This window comes from Amphiprion ocellaris, chromosome 8, assembly GCF_022539595.1.
Source record: "Amphiprion ocellaris isolate individual 3 ecotype Okinawa chromosome 8, ASM2253959v1, whole genome shotgun sequence".
NCBI classification, from domain to species: Eukaryota; Metazoa; Chordata; class Actinopteri; family Pomacentridae; genus Amphiprion; species Amphiprion ocellaris.
In genome coordinates, this window is record NC_072773.1 from 28,905,881 (window position 1) to 28,927,091 (window position 21,211).

The window sequence follows — 21,211 nt, forward strand, 5'->3', positions numbered from 1 at the left end:
TGACATGGAGACCCACAGGAAGAAAGAAAGGGCAGAAAAAGAGAGGAAAAAATGAGAGTAAGATAAATATGTAAAGCTGAGGTACAGTAGGAAAAGATTATGGCACACACAAAGACATAGTGACAGACCGTGTCTTATTCTCTAAGTTCTGACAAAACATATCACACAATCTGTAGCTGAAGCTGATAAAAATTAGCACCGCTTATCAACGCTTTCAGATCAGAAAAGAAAATGTTCCAGTATCTGCTTCCTGATGCTCAATTCGGGGATCTGAGTTATGATAAGATGACATTAATTCATAATACGTGTTTTGTGGTTTGCTATTGTTTCAGAACAGAAGCAGTATTTTTGTAAAAAAGGAATGGAAAAATCATTTTGTGCTCAGGTTTGGCTAAATGTAACATTTCTATGTGTCCCATAGCGAGCACTGATATTTTTCTAAGGATTTAATAGTTGCATAACATAGCCATAACCATAACTGCATGTACTGTATGGTTTTCAGAAATATCTGTCATCACAGTTGGGAAATTTGACCAGTAATTACTGTGTGCAATTTAACAATTACTAATTCATTGGGTTGAAATTGCTCCAATAAAATCTCAACAAACAGACTGATGAGATTTCAGAGCAATGCTGTCATTTTATTTCCATGTCTCAGATTACTCACTAAAAACAGGCAAGCACGATTAAATGATGATATTTTCTTCCTTAACTTGTTAACCATTTTACATAATTCCAGTACATACATTTAGAGGGACATTAATAGAACTTTTTCAAAAATATTTAGCTTCCAGTAGCTTTAGGTATCACAATGCACTAGCAACAAAATTAAGAAATATAAAAAAACAAAAATTTAAAAGGAGATTATTCACAAAGAAAGCTTCAATTAAAAGTTAACCGAATCACTGGAACCTAATTTGGCATGTTAGATACACATATACATCACTTTATGTGCATAAAATATTATTAAAATCATAAAAGCCGGTCCTGTAATAAATGTTATAGTGGTTCTACTATATCACATTGATTTTAATGCTTCTTTTTTGCACTTGTAACATTAAAAACTGCTTAAAAAGGCTGCAGGCTACACTATCTCAGGAGAACCATCATTATAAATGACACGTCAGATGAATCCACATCTACATACTGCTGTTCACTGCAACTTTGAACCTCTTTATTTTTGTAACATTACTCGTCTGTCATGGTCGAGGGAAAGAAAAGGAGCACGTGGAGTGGTAGGATATATGGCCAGGAGTATTGTCGCTAATAGTCCCCTTGAAGACCATTTCTGTTTGGAGAGACACTCTTTGTCCCGAATCTCATATTACAGTCTAGAGATGCTGGAAGTGCATTAATGGAAGTTAAATCACCCAGTAGAGGCACTGAGGCTATTACAGCATTCACTTGTTTTTGATCTTTCTCATTCTCCCTCACACCAGTTTGGAAGCTATGGACAAATACAAATAGTAGGACACACATACACGCGCACACATAAAGAAAAAATTCAGCAAAGAGAGGTTTAACAGGCAAGAGCTTAGGGTATATTTCCTAAAGCATAAAGCATACACGCGTGTCCCAATGAAAATATGAGAGAAAGGCCTCGGTCAGCCTGTAACGTGAAACAGATGTTTATTACCAATATCCTCTATTACAAATATGAGCTATAAAATACATATAGCCGAAATAAAACCTCCTTTTTACTTTGTCAAATTCATAGTGTTTTAAAAAAGATTTATTCGAAGGCGACATGTTACTCCGAGCACACAGACCCGGCCTGCTAATCCCAGCTCGGGTGTCATCGTCGGAGATGAGGGCATTCTTCTCTAAAGCATGCTTCTGTCATGTGTGTGGGTGGATGCGAGTGCATGAGAGGGTGCTGTGTGTGTGTGTGTGTACAATATGCGTGTTGGGGTCGGACTGCATCCCCAACCGCATTTTAGTCCTGGCACCCAGGGCAGTGGTTATCCTGCTGACCTTGTGGGGCTGTACCAGCAGCAGACACACAAGGAAAACACGCACACGTACGTACACACACACACACACACACACACACACACGCACACGTACGTACACACACACACACACACACACACACACACACGTACGTACACACACACACACACACACACACACACACACACACACACACACACACACACACACACACACACACACACACACACACACACACACACACACACACACACTGTTCTGAGCTCCCTGGCAGTTCCACAGCTGGGAGCAATGAAGGGCCCACTGGAGGGATCCAGAGAACACCCCACAATTGCCTGACAGAAAAGCCCAAATTGTTAATGGGGACCACACTCATTTTCCCATTTTTAAAGGAAGCCTTTTTTTTCCACCTCTCTCCCTCATCTCTAAATGCCTCGTATTTCAAACTGCCGGAGGAGAGAGTCAGTGTCCGTGCGTGTGTCTCTGATGTATTGCCTGGATAAAAGTGTTTTCAACGTACGACAAATGATGTAAATGTGTTTCTCATTATGACAGATACAAATATTTCACCAAGACGAGAGTTAACAGGATCATTCTTTTGCTTTCTTTTACTGTAAGCATCCTTTATCACGCACAGTGGACAGCTTATAACCAACAAGTTTTAGTTTACATGAGAGAGATGCATGTCTGCTTGTGTGTCCCATACTTGATGCAGCCGTCGCAGTCGATGTTGCCGGTGTTCTCTTTGATGGTTCTCTCGGAGACAAACGCCGGGTACTCTGTGTCACACGGTACCTGCATGGACCGACCTATCCTCTGAGCTTGAAGGGAAGAAGAACGGGTGGCAGTGAAAAAAGAAGCGAGGAATGAAAAAGAAAGGCAGAAAAAGATGCAAATATAGAAAGACAGAAGAAGAGAAAAGACAGAGTGGAAGCAGCAGTGAAAGAAGAAAGAAGAGGACATTGCGTCAAAGTTAGTGGAAAAGTTATGGAACATCCATTTCAAAGTCAAATTATGTATTTAAAATAGTTATGCAAATAGATCGTAAGCAAACAGTTAAACACACCACATCCGTGTAAATACACAAGCTTGAAAGAAAACAGCATTTCTGAACCAGAGCTGCCTCTTGTCCTGCTGGAAATATTTCCAATGTAAATCCAAGCCAACCACTGTCACAATATTGCTTGAACTCTTCTGCCACCAAGAGGTTTGAAACGAGGCTACAGGATGGCTGGTTTCATGTAGTTCAAGCTGGATTACTAAAGAACATTAAGCAAACTTACATGTAGAACGCTGCAGAGCGCTCCACATATTTTTACAGCACACAGAATTCTAAAGATGGCAGATTATGTGCGTGATTTGAATGGGGTGGTTTAATTACTGGGAGTCAGCAGTGCAACATTATCGCATGTGTGTGTTTGTGCGTGTTGTACATAAACTATATGGATGTGAGAAGCGCAGCCTACATGTATAAACGTCTGGGATTAGTTCAGCTTGAGAGGCTGTGCAGATTGGGTTACAGCCTGCGAAGTTGGGGTGTTTCAGCTGTGTGTCACAGGCCTGTGTCTCTATTGTAAAAAGATATAGAAAGTGCTGCTAAGACCTGAGGCTAGCCAGCTGTGAAATTGTCTCGACTGCCTGGCGCGCAGCGATGCCCAGCTTCACTTCATTCAGGATTAAAGTGTGCAGGGAAAGCATTTCATAGACTTTCATTTTGTTCTGCATTCTCCCCTCCTCTCTCTCTCTCTCTCTCTCTCTCTCTCACGTTCACAAACTAAATATTTTCATATTAGTTTTGGCTAGAATTAATACGACAATAAGATGCTGCTTAGTGAGGCTTTCATTTCAGACAGGCAAACTGTATTCAACACTCCATAAAGCATTAATCACAGCATTCATAGCCTGGCAGTAATCAAAGGAGAATGTGCGTGCGTTTATGGAAGCAAAGAAGAAAAGAACATAAAAGCAAAGAAAAAGAGATAGAGTGAGTGAGAAAAAGAGAGAGAGAGGTGTTTTTGTCATGTTTCAAAGTGGATATTGCCTCCCACCACTACCAATATGACATGCATCCGGACAAATCCTAAATACATCAATTACAACCCCCTCCAAACACACAGTCTCTGCTGCACTGAGTTCATTTGAGGTGATTTTATGCTTTTTTTTCACTTTTAAATTTTGGATTATGCCTCTTTATTCTGTTTTCGTAGTGGTCACACTGGCTCAGACCAAGAGGAAATGGAGGGGAGATGGCAAAGACTAAGAATGAAGACAGAAGGTCAGTGCTGAGGACACTGGTTGCTAAATTCTTCATGAAACAAACTTTGTTCCATAATAACATAAGTATGAAACAGTGTATATAATGCTTTTAATCTTATTTACATTGTCCTTTTAAAAATGTAATTATACAAAAAGAACTGGTTTTGTGATTATTCAGTGAAAAATCAGACAAAAAAATTATGTTGGATTTAGCCAATGTTAAATACCTTTCTCTGTTTTGTGTGATGGGAAAGAAAAGAAGCAAAATTGCTCTTTTTATTTTTTAAGAAACAAAAAGAAATTTACTTTTGCATGTAGTAGAAATATGCTTTGAGATGGTTTAATTCAGGTTTTAGGCTGTGTGTTATTATTGTCTGATACCTGCCTTTTTCCATAGAAGAGAATACGCGCTGTTGAAACTATTTTCTGACTATTAAATTATTTTTACCTATTTTTAACATTGTTAAGTCAAGAGCAAAATTTTTAGAGGTCCACTGCCATTTGGAAGTCATTATAATGTAACAGAAAATCAAAAAGCAAAAGAAAGAAAATTAAAAGCTTATTTTAAAAAAGTCAAATTTGCTAGTTTTCAACTTAAAAAAAAATCGACTTAGTGTTTAAGAAATGTATACTGATGCTAGAAGTTTGAAGTGAAATTTAATGTGTACTAATTACACAAAAGTATTGTCTAAATAACGCTAATTATTTTTCTATATGTTATTGTCATATTCATTGAAAATATGTATTATATTATTCAAGGACAAATTTAATGTGACTGTTATGCATCTTATGTGATAACTGTGGCTATTTTCCACAGAAGAAGACATTCAGATCAAAATATGACCTTTGCAGCTCTTACATTATTTATTATACAGCACTGTATGCATGAACCAAGCCGTATTTCTTGAGAATTTACAAAAACAACATGGTTTGTAGAAAAACCTGTTGAAAGAGAATGGTAGCATGTTTGTTTGAGTGTCCTTTAGACAAAAAGCTGTAGAACAGACAAATCCCCCAAGAGTGCATTCTTACCTTTAGTGGTGAGGTCAGAGTACCACCAGCTGTACAAGTTGAACTCAACCAGGAATCTAAATGTGGAGACGACATCGACCACAATTACACACTTGAACATATGCTTATATAATAAATACACTCTCTACTGCATGCCAACCATTTCTGCAGAAGTTCCTGAGAAGATTGAAATTGTTTCAGTTTGCAAATGATAACTCACATGTCTTTAAAAGCAACCGTGGCACAGATATTATCCTAAATAAATATCTACTGAGAACTATTTTTTAGCAGTGTGTGGCCAGTCTTTGTTTTCATGTGAGTTCATTATTTCACATTAGTCATCACTTTATACAATTACTGTATTGAATAAATATTTTTTTGAATTAACTTCATATCAAGTAATGTTTAAAAAATGAAAAAAATACTGCAGAAAATAGCACATTAGCATTGTCTAATTACATATTAAATGATTATGTATGAATTCAAATTGTATAATTTTTAAAATGGTTCTGGATTCTTCAGTGTAAATTCTATTTATGTTAAGTCAACACCAAGGCTTCACTCTTAACGGCTCTTTGTACTGATCACCGAATGGAACAATATTAGAAAATGAATCACACATTAGGAAAATTACATTTCAAATGCAACAAAACAGTCATCACTGTGACAGACTGTAAAATTAGCACTGACAACTCAATCCTCCCATGATGCACCGTGGCAACAACAGACCACCCAGGAAGGCTCACGTGGCATCACTGGAATATTCGCGCTAAAGGAAACATCAGGTAGCCATTAGCGCTTGTGATCGCGGCGGATCACGTCAACGTACATGTGGAGGCTCTGGCAAACAAACATACAGTTGATATATAGCCACAAACACACACTTAATCTCAGAGCGGAGAGGCCACTTACTAATCCTCAAAAGTGTGCACGGTATATGCAGAAAGTGCATTAGAAACAGACACAAGACACTGTCACATACACAGAAGTCTTACATGACAAGCTCGGTCAAAATCCACTTCACAGCAGAGAAGAATGCAAAGTAAGGCTGAAGAAATAAAGAGAGAGAAAATATTGATATGACACTAATAGATGTAGGCCCAGCTTTGCATGGATTGAGGTGAAATGGTATAAAAAATATTCAGCTCTTACATCCAGCAGTGTGTGTCCACTGTCGCTACTCTCTGAATAGACCCAACAAAGAGCCTGGTAGTCATATAGGGTGACCCTAATGAGATAAAGATAGAAAAGACAAAACAAGGAGGGAGAAAGAACATCAGAAATAGAGGTAAAATGAAGTAAAGAAAGCTTTTGTGCTTTGACTTTTCATAATATTGTTTTGTCAGGACAATATAGCCTGGATAAGGTGATATAAGTCTCGATTCACACATTCTCTCTGCTATTACATGCCCGTGGGGCCTTTTTGGACTTGCTGTGTGGGAGCAGCAAGAAAAGAACCCACCTCTGCTGTAACTGCTGCTGCTTTACCTACGAATAATATATTGGATGGATGTGGCAAGAATGGGAAAAGGAAAGCGGGTGAAAGCGGAGAGCTTCCTGAGAGGTTCCTCAAAGTGATGCAGGAAGGTGTGTGCATTTGTGTGTCTGTGTGTGTGTGTGTGTGTGTGTGTGTGTGTGTGTAGATGATTTGGGGATATTGGAGGGATATAAGGGCTTAGTAGACCCTGAGGGTGTGAGATCTAGGTCTGTCTGGGTGAGGTTATTGAAAGGGTTTCTAACTCACACAAACACACTGGACACTTTCTTTCATAGCCTAGCCTTTGGACAAGTTCCTATATACTTGACAATACTTAGTGTGTCTGTCCGAGCATGTGTGTGATGTCTGAGTGGGTCCGGTATATCCACAGCCCTGGGCGATGTTCAAACCTCAGTCACAGCACCAGTGACACACAGCCCCAAAACAGCGCCAGGAACCAATTACTGCTAAGCCAGGCCACATAATGGTGTTAGCAGCAACGCTACAGCAAATGTAATATCTGTGTGTGAGTGCATGGATGCACAATTACTCTATGTGGGTGTGAGAGTCGCAACATTTTTATAGATTTCTCTCTCTGTTGCTTGTTTGGAATGATGGATAACGCAAAAGTACGTAAAAATAATTTGTCCACATTCATCTTCATCTGCAGCCTTGATGTTGACCAATAAATTCGGGCTGGCATTTTGTGTCAACTTTAAGTGGTGCATTTTTTTTTTTTTTTTTTTTTTAAATCAAGACAAAAACTGTACTTCAACACATTAATTCTCCACAGATGGCAGTGGCTTAAGACAGCTCGTACTGGATTCATTAGTGTTAAGATCTAAAGGCTCTGTTACTCATCATGTTAATACTTCACCAGCGCAAGTCATATTATTCATTCATCATACGCCGTCCTCAATTTGAAAAAAATCCCCCATCATCCGACATTAAAGATTCAGTGAAAGCACTTGTAGGCCTCTTCGTTTTTATGGATGGGTCTGTAAACTATTTGCTATCAGCTTTTGAGGTTCATCCCTATGATATATAGGCGGGGGTGTCTACTTGTGCAATGATTTGTCATCCATGATTTTTATGTCCTAAGACAGCATGGTAAAAATCTCCTCACCCACGTCGTGGATGCTTGGTACAGTTCTGCCGTAATGTTGGAGATGTGGTTGCAAGCTTCCTTGCAATGTAAATTTACACTTACTTGAGCAACTAAGTTAAGATTCAAGACCATCTCACTTTGACGCTACAGTCAAACTAGAATTTGTGTCTGTCTGTCTCTGCTTTTCTGCATTTCTGCTCTGTAATACTGGCATCCTCCTGGATTAGATTTCCAAATTAATTGCAGGATGTCACCACCCACTGCTCCTGGCGTTTTCCAAGACACACAGATTTACAACAAGCGCAATATGCATGCCTATGTGCGTTTCTTTCTCTGTGTGTGACTTCAAGTTTCTCCTAATTCTTTCGTTTCAGGAAAAGATTTGCTGTAATCCCCTAACGGAGAACTCTGCTGAGTGAGAGGTCGGAGTTCAGCGCTGAATAGCTCAACACGATTGGCCAAGTTAAGAGCTGTCAGCACGAAGGGAGACATGCTCTCATTTTGCGGCCTGCCTGATATTATGCACATACATTTACACACATGCATACACAGACACACACACACACACTCGTACATACACTCTATCTAGCACATCCAAGCACACACTCAGACGCAGATGCAGTTTGAAAACCTTACCTCTTGAAAGAGCCCATCTGCAGCAGCTTACTCATTACAGCTCCTTCTGCTTCACCAAAAAATTTCCCTGTCTAGAAAATAAAGAGATTTTCTTTAATACGACAAGTCATGAAAAACTGTAATTAATCTTAAAATATTGTTAGTATAGCTGGAAACATTTGCAGCTTCAGAATTTGACACATTTGCAATCAATCATAAAACAAGCCTTTAATTACCCAACTCTAAAGCACACAAAAACGACCAAGGAGCCGTGGCTGTACAGCAAATCCAATGATACTGGTAATATTACTTTTAGGCAAAAAGCTTGCCTATTATACAGGACACTGAAATTCCAAATACACTCGCAAAAAAAAAAAAAAACCAAACCTTGTTACATGACGCAAACACACAGCAAAAAAGGCTAAAAGGCATCTTCAGATTTAGCTGAGCTGGAACCCTGTGCTACACTTAAGGTTCAGAAACAAAATCCAGAGGACCTTTGTGGTACTTGAACAACAATCATTTTCATTACTGAGCACTCTAGAACTGTGTCAGCATCCAAAAGGGTTTGGAAGACTGTAGTTGAATGTTTGGCTTTATTTCTCCTTCTGTGAAGTGGGTTAAAGAATGCTACTTCATGTCTCGCTAAACAAAACTTGATGTTTCGATCTCCTCATGGTGTGGTCAGCTGCATTTTTAACCTGGACAACGGCTGCCATTTGATTTACTTGCACTAGCCACTGATGATCAAATCCAGTGTCATCGCAATGTCACTGTCATAGCTTCTTGTGTTTTCAAATGTTTCTAAATATAGCATGGCCTGAAATGACACAGCCTGTTAGATCTGACCCGAGCAGACCCACTCATGACCCGTCACACAGTTCAAACAGCTTTTTGACGGATCGCACTCATGTTACCTTGACATGAAATTTTCACAACAATGAGATGAAACAAGTTGACAAGTGAAACATTAAATGCTAAACCCTAAATTAAGATAAGCTAAAGCAGTGGAACCATCAAAGTGAGAGACTCGTGAAAAGCACATGCAGGGTAACGGAAGGGCAGTGACAGCCAGCGGACTGGCTTCTGGATGAGCAAAAATCAGAGTGACAGCATGTCTGGTGACAGCTAAGCAGTGAGTATATGCTTGGGCAGCAGCACGTCTCATTGAGAGCAGTCTAAATGACAATATGTATGTATCAGATGCATAAAAAGTGACTTTAAAATGAAAATAAATCTAAGTTTGAGAAGTACGCAGCAAGCAACTCACTTTGCAGAGAAACAAAAATCTAATTTTCTCACTGTGATTATTTGCTCCTTTCTATTCATCAGCTCTTAAGTGTCTTTTTGCATTTCGCATGTCTCACCAGAGTATAGTCCTCTGCCACCAGAACGAAGCCGTTGTTGTCGATGAGGTAGCAGTTGATATTCTGTTAAACAGAAAATATAGCATTCAAGCAATCATAACATACAAAAGTCACTGAATCATGGAGGGTTGATGAAGAAAAGAAAGGCTGACTGACCTCATCGTCACAGCTTATGGAGCATTTGCCATCTAGTGCTGCACACTGGAAGACCAAAAAAATGATATGTGCATGTGTACGTGTGTATTTAAAGACATGACTAATCTTTAATAAAAATAATAATAATAATAACAAGTTGAGTGGGACAGACTGATGACCTTTTTGTGTTAAAAAGTTCTACCAAAAACTTGACTTTTGTGAACCATAGAGTAATTTAATATTGATTATAAAAATACACAAAAAAGCAAATAAAGTGTGCCACACGTCCATCAAATAGAAGCTTGCAGTAAGATCAAAATGAAAGGTTAATTCTACCAAAATTATCTGTCCTCTGAATAGATAATAAACGTGTTGTTTTTCAAAATGATTCCTCTTTGTGTGTACCTGTCTGCTGGCAGTCCAGAATTTCTTCTGAAAAAACTCCAGTTTCATCTGGATGCCCACAGCTGAAAGAAGCACAATGCAGTCACTGAGATGTAGCAACAGGTCATGTGTGTTCTGTACGTTCAAGTGCAAGTACATTGTCATCTTCCTTACAGCAAACGTCATCCTACAGGCAAGATGGAGTATTAAGATACACACACAGTCAAAGTGTATCATTTGTTAACCCTGAAAGAGGGAAAAGCCACAAACAATTCCACTGGAGAAAATCCCTGTGAGACAAAATGGGTCAAAAGGGCAAGTACACACTGCATCATACATGTGTCAGCCTATTTTTCTGGGAGGCTGAATGCTTGTGTGTCTATATAATACTGTGCAATGTTCACACACGTATGTGGAGATGCTGCTAACACTCTCAGAATTTCCCATGATTCTAAACCAGAGCTCATTCTCCACGGGCACATGAAATCCATCCCTTTCCTCAGCCTGCCTCCCTGTTGATATCCCGACAGTCGATTCCCGAGTTGGTACACAGAGCTGTTCTTACTTCTATAAGCCCGATCTCAGCGGGTCTCTAAATGCACAGATCTGACCAGAATTCCTTGCCTGGAAAAAAAACCCATCGCTGACATTAAATGTGTCAGCTTTTTCAGAGTTGGCTGCGGAAAGATTGACACATTCACCACAGGCTTTAAGTCCCCCCCTCTCTCCTTCTCATCCTCCTCTCCCAGTACCCCATGCTACTGAGACTCAAAGGACCCGAGCTTTCACTCAGTGGGGGTTTGTCATACTTTAGGGGTCTGTAAATCTTTCCAGGAGCAAATTTCAGAGCCTCATCCAAACGAAGAGCAGGCAGGTAGTAAACTAAATGGAAGGGAATGAGGCATTTGAATGGATTTAACGGCTGGGAGACTAAATAACAGTATGAAAGATATACTGATTGGCATGACATTTGTTGACTTACTGTATCTAGCTGATACAGTGCACATATAATCTACAATTATATATATATATACATATATATGTGTGTGTATGTGTGTGTGTGTGTGTGCATGTGTGTGTTTATGCAATACAATATATATATGCAATATAAACTGCTATTTTACTGTCTTTATTTAAGCTATGAGATTTTCTTTTCACACAAAATGAGGGAAAATGCAAAAGACTGAATGCAAAGTATGTAGTGCATTCAATTTCAAAGGGCAGTGGAAGCTTAGTCACCACAGACCTCAGTTTAAAAAAAAAAAAAAAAGGCAACAGCTTGCCAGATACACATTTTATTTCCAACCTGATTGTCCCACATTTGTACAGCCATGCTAGCGAATTCCTCCTGAAAAAAGTAGCCATGCCACAAAGCATGTATTTATTCATTTATGAAACTATGGAGGTGTTTGAAATTACACATTATTAAAACCCCTCATTTAGATATGTTAAAGTTAATTTGAATAATTTCTTTATTAAACAGTAGCTATTTAACAAAAAATATTCTCAATATTTCACCATCTGTGCTACTGGAGTTAGTCCTGTCATATGAAAAATTACAATATATTCATGAAAATATAATACATATATTTTTGTCAATTTCATGAAATGATTATTCTCATTTTGTCCCATTTGTTGATTTGATGTTGTGATAAAATTTGGTTTATATATACATAAATGGGGATATGTAGCAGTATAACAGTAATATGGCTATACTATTTTAGAATAAGCACTACTATTATTCACACTACAGGCCACTGGCAGTAATGTATGTAGCTTAATAGCTGTAGCAGCGGGAGCGTTAACTGTACACTGACATTGTTTTTCAGCACAAAGCTTTATGTTACAAAATAAAACACAGAAAGCGTCACCAGATGCTAACATGTGACGGGATTTTATCAGTGGGAAATATTCCTTCGGCTTGCATTTAGTGGAGTGTGATTGCGTGTTTAAGTACAGAGGGGTGCTACTGTGGCCTGTTTTAGCTCTTGCCCAGAGGAACAGGTGCAGATTATCCCGTCATAAGCTTTGCCAGATCCTTTCAGCAGCCCACCATTTCGACACCCACATGGAAAACCCAGGAGGAGAGGCTAATTTAAGATGCTGGGCAACAGCTATGGAAACACACATGGTACAAAACCAGGAAGAACCTAAATCATTAGGACAATTAAAGACACACGATCATCTATGCTGACAAAAAAATGCAAAACAAGAAATTGTGACCAGGAGGAAGAAAAAAAACAAGTTGAAATACAAAAGGACTGTGATTTCTATAAGATAAAACCTTCAAATAATTTGAAGATGCCAAACTATTTCATGTATACATAGCATGTGAAATGAATAAAACTATATTTTAAATGTTGATACATGTACATATATTGAGTATCTAATCAGCAAGAAAAAAAATGTTTAACTTAAATCCAATCGGAACAGTGCAGGAGTTATGAGTAGAGTAAATGTTATTAGAGGTTAAAAGTGCACTGATGTTGGCTGCTACCTAGAAGTCGGATCAAAACAAAAGCCCAAATCTGTCTCACGGACGCTCAGGAATTTTCTGTACTGAGGGGGAACATTTAATTTCCCTAGGTATGATTTAAAAACTTGGGGGTATTTATGCTCTGAGCTGGGTTTATGAGTCCAAAGATGAAGAGACATAAAATCCACTTCAAATCCACCCCATCACCAATCTCCTATCAGTGCAATCCCAGGCAGACACAAATGACAACCGGTTTAAACCTCACAGATATCTGGGATTCTAATAAGGATTTTATGAATGTGTACGTCCATCAGCGCAAGAGTGCATCCGAGCGTGGATATTTGCTCATGTACTGCAGCAAAGGCAATTAAAAGTGTCTGAACTATGCACGCTAGGGTATTGTTGCTCTCTGATCGAGTGCGTGCATGCATCAATTCACATTTCAGCAACAGCAAAAACACCTCTAGGACAAACGTATTTCCCCCCCACACACACACTCAAGCGCGAACACAGATTTTCCTGAGAGATGTAGTGATTTGCAAACTTGGTGGCACAGCAACAACACAGCACAGGGGGGTTTCATTTCAAGATGTTAAGCAGCTCCCAGAGGATGAGCAGAACAAGAAGCTGCATGACACAGGCTCCACTGACCTCTCCCTCCTGTATTCTTGCTTAGATGAAATTGACACTTGATCGACTGTTTTAAAATTTCAGTTTCTGTTTTGGCTAAATCTCAAATAGATCTCCGGATTAGTCAAAAGATTTAAAAGAAAACATCATATGCAAAGAACCATCTTTGTAGTTTGCCCTCAAGGCCTTCATGCCACATGCACTGAATGCATCACAGGAGATGTGTGAGTCACATGGTGATAATACATGGTATTCGGGTATGGGGAGGAATTGTAGGGCATGGTGTTTCTCTCTCTGTTTTTTTTGTAAGTTGATGATTAACATTTTTAGACATTGCAGCACAAACACAAACAGACTGTCTAGACACATAAACCATATGGGCATTTAGCAAATACAAAGGTGTCATCACACATTTGAGGATGTATTTTGCCTGTGTAGGTGTGCTACTCAAGTGTGCATGTGAGTGTGGATGCAAGTGTGTGCATGTGGGTGTGTGATCAGGTGCACGCTCCTGTATGTGCATGCACGTTTTTCAAAGTATTTTCATGCATACACTAACTGCTCGAATCTGATATCTTCACTCACTTAGCACAATAAATAGAATCTGGTAACACAAAGTGACTTCAGTTTTTAATGTATATGACAAAATGGAAATAATTGTCATGCCCCTCAGCAGAAAAAAAGAATATAAATATGGATGGACAGGAGGGCAAATACCAGGGAGGATACTGAAAGCCAAGGTCAGCTTGTAAGCTTAATCATATTCATCGTTAAAAATGATTCAATCATTAATCTCATCCTGTCTCTTCCTTTGTTCATTTTTTTTTTTTGCTTCTCCTTGAAGTGACCCATGAGCTTAACAGTCAATCTATTTACACGCAAAAAAAAAAAAAAAAGCTATGTAAATGTACTGCAACAGCTTAATATCCGGCTGTGTGTGTGCATGCGTATGTGTGCATTCGTGCGTTCTGTGTTGCTGTGCTGGGGGCGTGTTCTGCCAGCCCTTCTGCCCACGGCTCACGCATAATACCATCAGAGCATGCCAGAGCAACGGACATCCTCTCACAATGTTCACTGTGCGTTCGAGTGTTTGAGTGTTTGCGTAGACACACTGCAAAACAGATCTTGTTCATTTCTTGCCACAGATATAGGAGGTAACGTGAATGTCAGCGAATGTGTTTGTGCTGTGATTTAAGAGGCACAGCTGTCCGCTGGGAGATGACACACCATCACACTCACCAATACAACTGGGGACAGGGAGAGCGAGAGAGCAAAACAGAGAGACAGAGAGAGAGAGAGGGAGGCAGAGGGAGAAAGAGTGCTGCGGTGGTTTCAACAAAAAGATAAGCAGAAATTCAACTAAATCAAGCAGGAACAGAGGTAAATTAGAGGAAAAGGAAAACAAATAGTATATAGAAAAAGAGAATAAGAGGTTGAGAGATAGTGAGAGAGCAACTGAGAGAGAAAGACAAGGAGCTAGATAGAGAGAGACAGAGTAAGGGGAGAGATTGTGTGTGTGTGTGTGTGTGTGTGTGTGTGTGTGTGTGTGTGTGTGTGTGTGTGTGTGTGTGTGTGTGTGTGTGAGAGAGAGAGAGAGAGAGAGCGAGAGAGAGAGAGAGAGAGGGAGAGAGAGAGAGAGAGAGGGAGAGAGAGGCAGAGCTTCCCAACTCCAGTGATTCCCAGACTGGCTGGCTGGCAGTGAGCTCTGTGCTCTGATCTGCCTGCTCTGATGGGGTTTCATGCCCTCACAAGTGTTGTTGGGGATCCTGAGGGCAACACAGGCTTCGGCTGTTGATCTCGTCCTCTAATTCTCACCTACTGGCCATATCAGCCTGCACAGATGAGAGTAAGGACAGGCTAATCTCAGCCTTACTGACGGCTAATGGATCATCAACCAATGACAGTGACTACCATCCAAAAAGGGAGCTAAAAGAACACTGAACACAAGCGGTCCAAAGACGACTGGCAGATATGAGAGGTAGGAGCTCCATGTGTGTGTTTGTATATGTGCATGGCTGGGCAGGCCAGTGTGCTGATCACTGTTGTATAACAGTGATCACCAAATACTTGATTCTCACATTGAAACAGTTGCATGCAAAACCACATTCACATGTTTATGTTTATTAGCATTGCCTCTGAATTTTTGCTGTTGCCATTTGGTATTGAAATTTGCACCAGGCTGATTTAAAGTGGTACTTGCTGTGGGTTGTGTGTGCATGTCATTACAAACTTATTTGTGTGCACTTTGCACTGGAGGGACACATCATAGCAAAGAGCCATTCTCCTGTGTTGACCTCATTCCAGAGCTGCTGTTACAACGCTCCACTGAGCTGATACTGTGTTCATTTCTGTCTGTATGTGCACTGTATTTATATGACTTTGTTTATGAGTAAATGTACACGTTTACACATGTGATTCAATGCATTCTTGCATACACACACTCAAACTTCATTAACAAGGATGCATTACACAGGGCTTTGCACTACAGCGTGTTAAATCTCAATCCAGCCATGTTATGTGGCTTTTTACTGAAACAAGTAACACAATATCATAACAGCAACACTGCCAAGAGCCACTGTAACAAAGTAACATCTGAGATTAGACCTGGGAGCACGTGTGCATGGATACTTGTTAACCTGTAAATCATTATTCACTGCAAAAAGGCCATCAGACAATGCTTTTGTTAATGCAGTAGTTCAATTTTAATTAGTAGACCATGTTATAGCATTTATTCAAAGAAAAAAATAATGGATTTGTCATAAAATATTGCTAACTGCTGAATGCTAAATGGCAGTTGTGTGAGTTTAGTGCTGTGTGTTCAGTTTTACAAAACACATTTTGCCGTACCATTTAAATATTTAACATACCTTAGTGGTTGGTTGATTATTACTGTTATTAGCTGCACAGTGTTTCTTAATATATTTCTGGAAAGAAGTATCAGGCTGCTGTGAGATTCAGAGCTGCCTCCAACAAAGGCATCATTTTGATTCTAGTGGGAGATGCTGCTTGATACAGACGAAAACGAGATAACATCATTTTGAGCAAACATTAAATATTCCCAGGTATGAAAATTGCCGTGAAATTGCTTACAAGAACATTTCAGTTTTTGTGCCTATGAAAAGAGACATGGTGCTGCTTATCTATCTATTCAGTATCTGCGACTGCAACTTGTAAGCTAACGGCATTCACAGGCTTGGGTCAGAGCTTCATTTCATTGAGCCTCGAGCTAGTCAAGCCAATGCTATAAATACTGCTGTAATGTTCCAGAAGGAATGGACATGTGAAGTTATCTCAAAGGGAATCAGACACCCAATATGTGCTGCGTATGGATTTGTGTGTGGGTGAGGGGTTATGAGGCTTTGGTGAAGTCACCAAGGGCCACTGTCTAAGGGGGTGGGAGGTAGGAGTTGGCATATTAGTAATGAATTTACTTTCTTGTTATCAGACAAACAACATTATCGGAACGAAAACTAAGTGAAATAAAGACTTTATGCATTTATACATATTTTTTTCATGTAACAGTAATATAGGATATTGCTGAAAGTGAAGTTAAAATCTTTAATCTTTCAAATATGGACGTATAGCTTGTTTCATGTATGGTTGCAAATAATCTACCCATGCTTTTAAATGTCTAATCCAATACTATGTCCTCGTGTCTCCACAGTGATACTGGTGTGTGCTCTCCTCTCCCCCCTGTCTCTGTCACATGCCTGTCCAAAGGAGTGTAGCTGCAACAGCAACACCAAAGTAGTAGACTGCCGGGGTCGAGGCCTATATGATATCCCTCGACGCCTGCATCCTGACACTCAAGAACTGTACCTCCAAGACAACCGCATCAGGGGGCTGGGATCAATGGCTTTCAGGGAAATACCCCTTGTCCGCATTCTTGATCTATCTAATAACTCTATAACATCTATTTCACCGACTGCTCTGCTCGGTCTGAGGACTTTGCAGCGCCTCAGCTTGGCCGACAACAGCCTCAGAGAGCTCGACAAGCGGTTGCTGGGACCTATCCGTTCACTTTCACACCTCGACCTCTCGCACAACAGGTTAAGCTTTGACACTGGAAAAGATCACATTTGTTCAGTTGCCTGTGCAGTACATACTATACATTTGATGCTTACGTAACTCATTGAATCCTGTCTCGTTTCCATCCCACTGCCCCTTCTGCCAGCCTGTGGGGTTTGCCCGGAGCCATGGGGGACAGTTTGCGGAACCTCAGCCACCTGGGGCTAGCGCACAACAGGCTGACAAGATTGGACCGCTCCCTGTTGGAGGCCCTGACTCACCTGGACAGCCTCACACTACGAGGCAACCCCTGGAGGTGTGACTGCCAGCTTATAGGCCTCAAACTCTGGCTGGAGACCTACCTCTTTAAAGGTGAGACTGCTAGAAGCTCCACGGGACTGAAGAATGTCTGTAACTGTTCCAGCATTCATTCATCACAATGCCTTTTCTGCTAGGGCTAGTGTTAAATTATGGTAATGCTGTACTTTTATAATAGAATATATTTTTGGCATTTTGATTTTATTGAATAGTTCCAGTGGAGATATACAGGAAATGTGGAAAAGAGAGCAGGGAAATGGCATGAAGCAAAAAAGCAGGAAGCTGAAAGTTAAACCAGCGGCTCAGCTGCTGAGAGCACCCATGTGTTATACGCTTTAATCATTCAACCATTGGGTCAAGCTGGTGCAGACGGCCTTTAATAGAACCAAATATCTTAAAACCAGCAGAACAAAGCTGATGTGATCATTTGCGGTGAAATGGCACTTTACAAATGAGAATCTCTTTTAGAGATTAAAAAAGGGACCCCAAATGGATTATCTGTTTACATGCTTGACACTGAAGCCTGACAGTGGAGATAAGACCTTGTTAAAAGTTCTGCTCAGCTAATAAAGATGTTGGAATGAGCTGTTAATTTGAGCAGTATTGTGTATGAGATGAACGCTAGCGTGTCAGACGTATTAAATAATATGATGGCTTACAACATTTACAGTTTTAACTATTGGTGCACAAATCTCACAAAAAGACTGAGCTACACCCAGAGGCAGTATCTAGGGGCAATTAAGCAGTATTTGTCATTGCGAGCCACACTATTTCCCAAGCTACATCAAACCTTGCAGGCATTAGATAACAAAATTACCACTGTACAATGAAAGCTCGACTTGCTCGGAGTTGACTGGCCCGCCTACATGCCTATGTTACCCTGACACAGTTTTCCTCTTAAAGGCTGAAAATTCTAATTACTGCAAAACAGAACAATGAACTGAGATACAAGGATGTATGCTTAATAGAAAGGCAGTGGTTAATCGGGCAGGCAGAAAGGAAGTGTGTGACAGTGTGCTCGACACGAATACAGATGAACAGTAAAGAGATTTATGGAACACACGGAGGGCAGCTTAAGTAGTTCTAACTCAACGCTTTCCCCAACAGAATTCATTCATTCGTTTCCTGTGATCCAACTGAGTTTGAGCTGTTAATCATATCACACTTGCTAATGCTGACCCATAAAATAAGCCAACAAACCCCAGATTTAAAAAAAAAGAAAAGAATTTATAGACTGTTTTAGACTAAATTATGATAATTATAATTGTGTTTTCCTGCCGCCAAAAAGGAAACAGATAATTAACAGTTCTCCCTATTCCTTCCTGCACCCTTGTCGGTCTTATCTAACTCTTAAACTCTGATCCCAAGGTGGAGTGGTTGATGAAGTGCTTTGCTCCCAACCAGAAGAAATGAGGGAGAGAGACCTGCAGAAAATCCCTTACCAGCTCTTCCATGCCTGTATGACTACGAGCTATCATTACCTGTTTGCCAACATACACCACCTGGAGTCGGAGAGGCTAATGCGAGGCCACACCCATGGCAACCACGCTCATCCCTCTAGCCACACTCTCCACGTCCCCATGGCAATGGGGGAGGGTTTCGGTGGCGGTGGGGGAGGCGGTGGGGGAGGAGCAGCGGGCATGACAGAGTGTGAAACTAAGCAGAGGCAACGGCCTGTCAACTTGCGCCATGCCATCGCCACAGTGATCATCACCGGCGTGGTGTGTGGGATCGTGTGTCTGATGATGCTGGCTGCAGCAGTGTATGGATGCGCCTACGCTGCTATCATGGCCAAATATCAGCGGGAGTTAAAGAAGAACGAGGAGTTGGCAGCAGCGCAGGGAGCAGATCATGCCACAGCAGATGAGAAGGAACCACTGGAGAACGCCATCGCCTAGGAGACGATAATATTAACCCTGGACTTGAAACCTGGGCCTCAACCCTTTAACCTACTCGTCTCTGGATGCAATGTGTGTGCATGTATGTTTGAGAGAAAACAAAAAAAAGAAGAGAGCGAAAGAGTGACACTATTTATTTTTGTGTATGTTCACTTCATTTCTGAGACTTGGGTAGCTAAATTCCACAGGTATTTGACTATGCACTGATGAGAAGACTATCTTCTACTGTATGCGGGTTTGAGGGGCAGGCCAAAGAATTCAAACATATAAATTTCATTTTGTCTGAGAAATGCATATCATTTATAGGAACAAATTGCTATATATTTATAATTGTGTACTTGTAGGTATAATAGTAAAGCTCTGGTATTTATAAAATGGATTATAGAATTTGGTTGTTGTCCATGATTTTGAGTCTGTTTTTGACGTAATTTTGAAAACTCATAGTAGGCAGCTGATGTCAGTTATGTCCTAAGTTGTTTGTATCATTGATGTGTGTGTCTGAGAACAAGAGTGAGACTGTTTATGTCAGTGTTTCATTTGTGCTTGAGCGTATGTGTGAAGATGTATACTGTGAGCTCATATTACAGAGAATTATGCGTCTGTGCCTAATAACGTTGTAAAGCTTTGAGGAGGAAATATGTTTTCTTATAGGATATTTTTCTGACGACTGAACTGAAAATGGGAAATTCGTTGAAGCAATAATGAAACAAACTAAAACGAAAACAACAACAACAAAACCCGGACTCAGCCTTGTTGTTTTTCTATGACTTTACAGGTTCATCAGTCTGAGTTCTCATCCTGCTGCGCACCATCACACCCACACACACAAACTCTTAGAAGTACAGTTTTTTGAGATCAGTGAAGTCTTGTTTGTTAGTGAATTAATGCTGATTACATAATGGTAGTCATGTCCTTCAGTATGTATTATATAAAATAAAAGGAAATATTTTACCTGATTACTGTATGTATACTGGCAATTAATTTCAGAAGGTATGCATCTTCATTTGGACTCATCAGACCAAAAAACAGATTTCCACCGGTCTATTGTCCATTCCTTGTGTTTCTTGGCCCCAACAAATCTCTTCTGCTTATTGTTTTTCCTTATTAGTGGTTTCTTAGCAGCTATTTGACCATAAAGGCCTGACTGGTTCAGTCTCCTCTGAACAGTTGACGTAGAGATGTGTCTGGTGCTAGAACTCTGTGTGGCATTTATCTGGGCTTTAATCTGAGGTGCTGTTAAAACTTGCGATTTCTGAGGCTGGTGATTCAGATGAAGTTATCCTCAGCAGCAGAGGTGACTCTTGGTCTTCCTTTCCTGGGGTGGTCCTCATGTGAGTCAGTTTCGTCGCAGCACTTGTTGGTTTTGCAACTGCACTTGGGGATACATTCAAAGTTTTTGTAATTTTCCGGAATGACTGACCTTTAGACGGGTAGTGTATATATAGGTTGTCTCTTTGACATTATATTTTCCTTAAGGATATTGCATAACCTTCCTTTCTTCTGATGTAGCTTCCTGATAGCATTGCAATGGATTATTTATATCAGATCAGAAATCAATATTTTGTATTTTTATTT

At 40.1% G+C, this 21,211-nt stretch overlaps 2 protein-coding genes across 3 annotated transcripts in view; one reads left to right on the forward strand and one right to left on the reverse strand.

Annotated features, from left to right (window-relative positions):
• cacna2d3a (calcium channel, voltage-dependent, alpha 2/delta subunit 3a) overlaps window positions 1-21,211 on the reverse strand; it is a 122,731-nt gene that overhangs the window by 3,758 nt on the left and 97,762 nt on the right. For both annotated transcript variants that reach the window (XM_055013115.1, XM_055013114.1), the window contains 8 exons: window positions 10,328-10,389; window positions 9,944-9,988; window positions 9,788-9,850; window positions 8,442-8,512; window positions 6,373-6,448; window positions 6,216-6,268; window positions 5,242-5,297; window positions 2,660-2,774 (listed from right to left, as the gene is read on the reverse strand). In XM_055013115.1, the coding sequence (XP_054869090.1) occupies window positions 2,660-2,774; window positions 5,242-5,297; window positions 6,216-6,268; window positions 6,373-6,448; window positions 8,442-8,512; window positions 9,788-9,850; window positions 9,944-9,988; window positions 10,328-10,389 (541 nt within the window). The remainder of the gene's footprint in view (window positions 1-2,659; window positions 2,775-5,241; window positions 5,298-6,215; window positions 6,269-6,372; window positions 6,449-8,441; window positions 8,513-9,787; window positions 9,851-9,943; window positions 9,989-10,327; window positions 10,390-21,211) is intronic.
• On the forward strand, window positions 14,691-20,592 carry LOC111570746 (leucine-rich repeat and transmembrane domain-containing protein 1). The gene is made up of 4 exons (XM_023273674.3): window positions 14,691-15,390; window positions 17,077-17,461; window positions 17,587-17,792; window positions 19,107-20,592. The coding sequence occupies exons 1-4, from the start codon at window positions 15,384-15,386 to the stop codon at window positions 19,634-19,636; spliced, it is 1,128 nt and encodes a 375-aa protein (XP_023129442.1). The 5' UTR covers window positions 14,691-15,383; the 3' UTR covers window positions 19,637-20,592.

What these genes read in the sequence shown, in the direction of transcription:
- LOC111570746 (XM_023273674.3), top strand. An exon ending in CTCGACCTCTCGCACAACAG is followed by an intron (nt 17,462 to 17,586) that starts GTTAAGCTTTGA and finishes CCCTTCTGCCAG; the next exon opens with CCTGTGGGGTTTGCCCGGAG. An exon ending in GGAGACCTACCTCTTTAAAG is followed by an intron (nt 17,793 to 19,106) that starts GTGAGACTGCTA and finishes TCTGATCCCAAG; the next exon opens with GTGGAGTGGTTGATGAAGTG.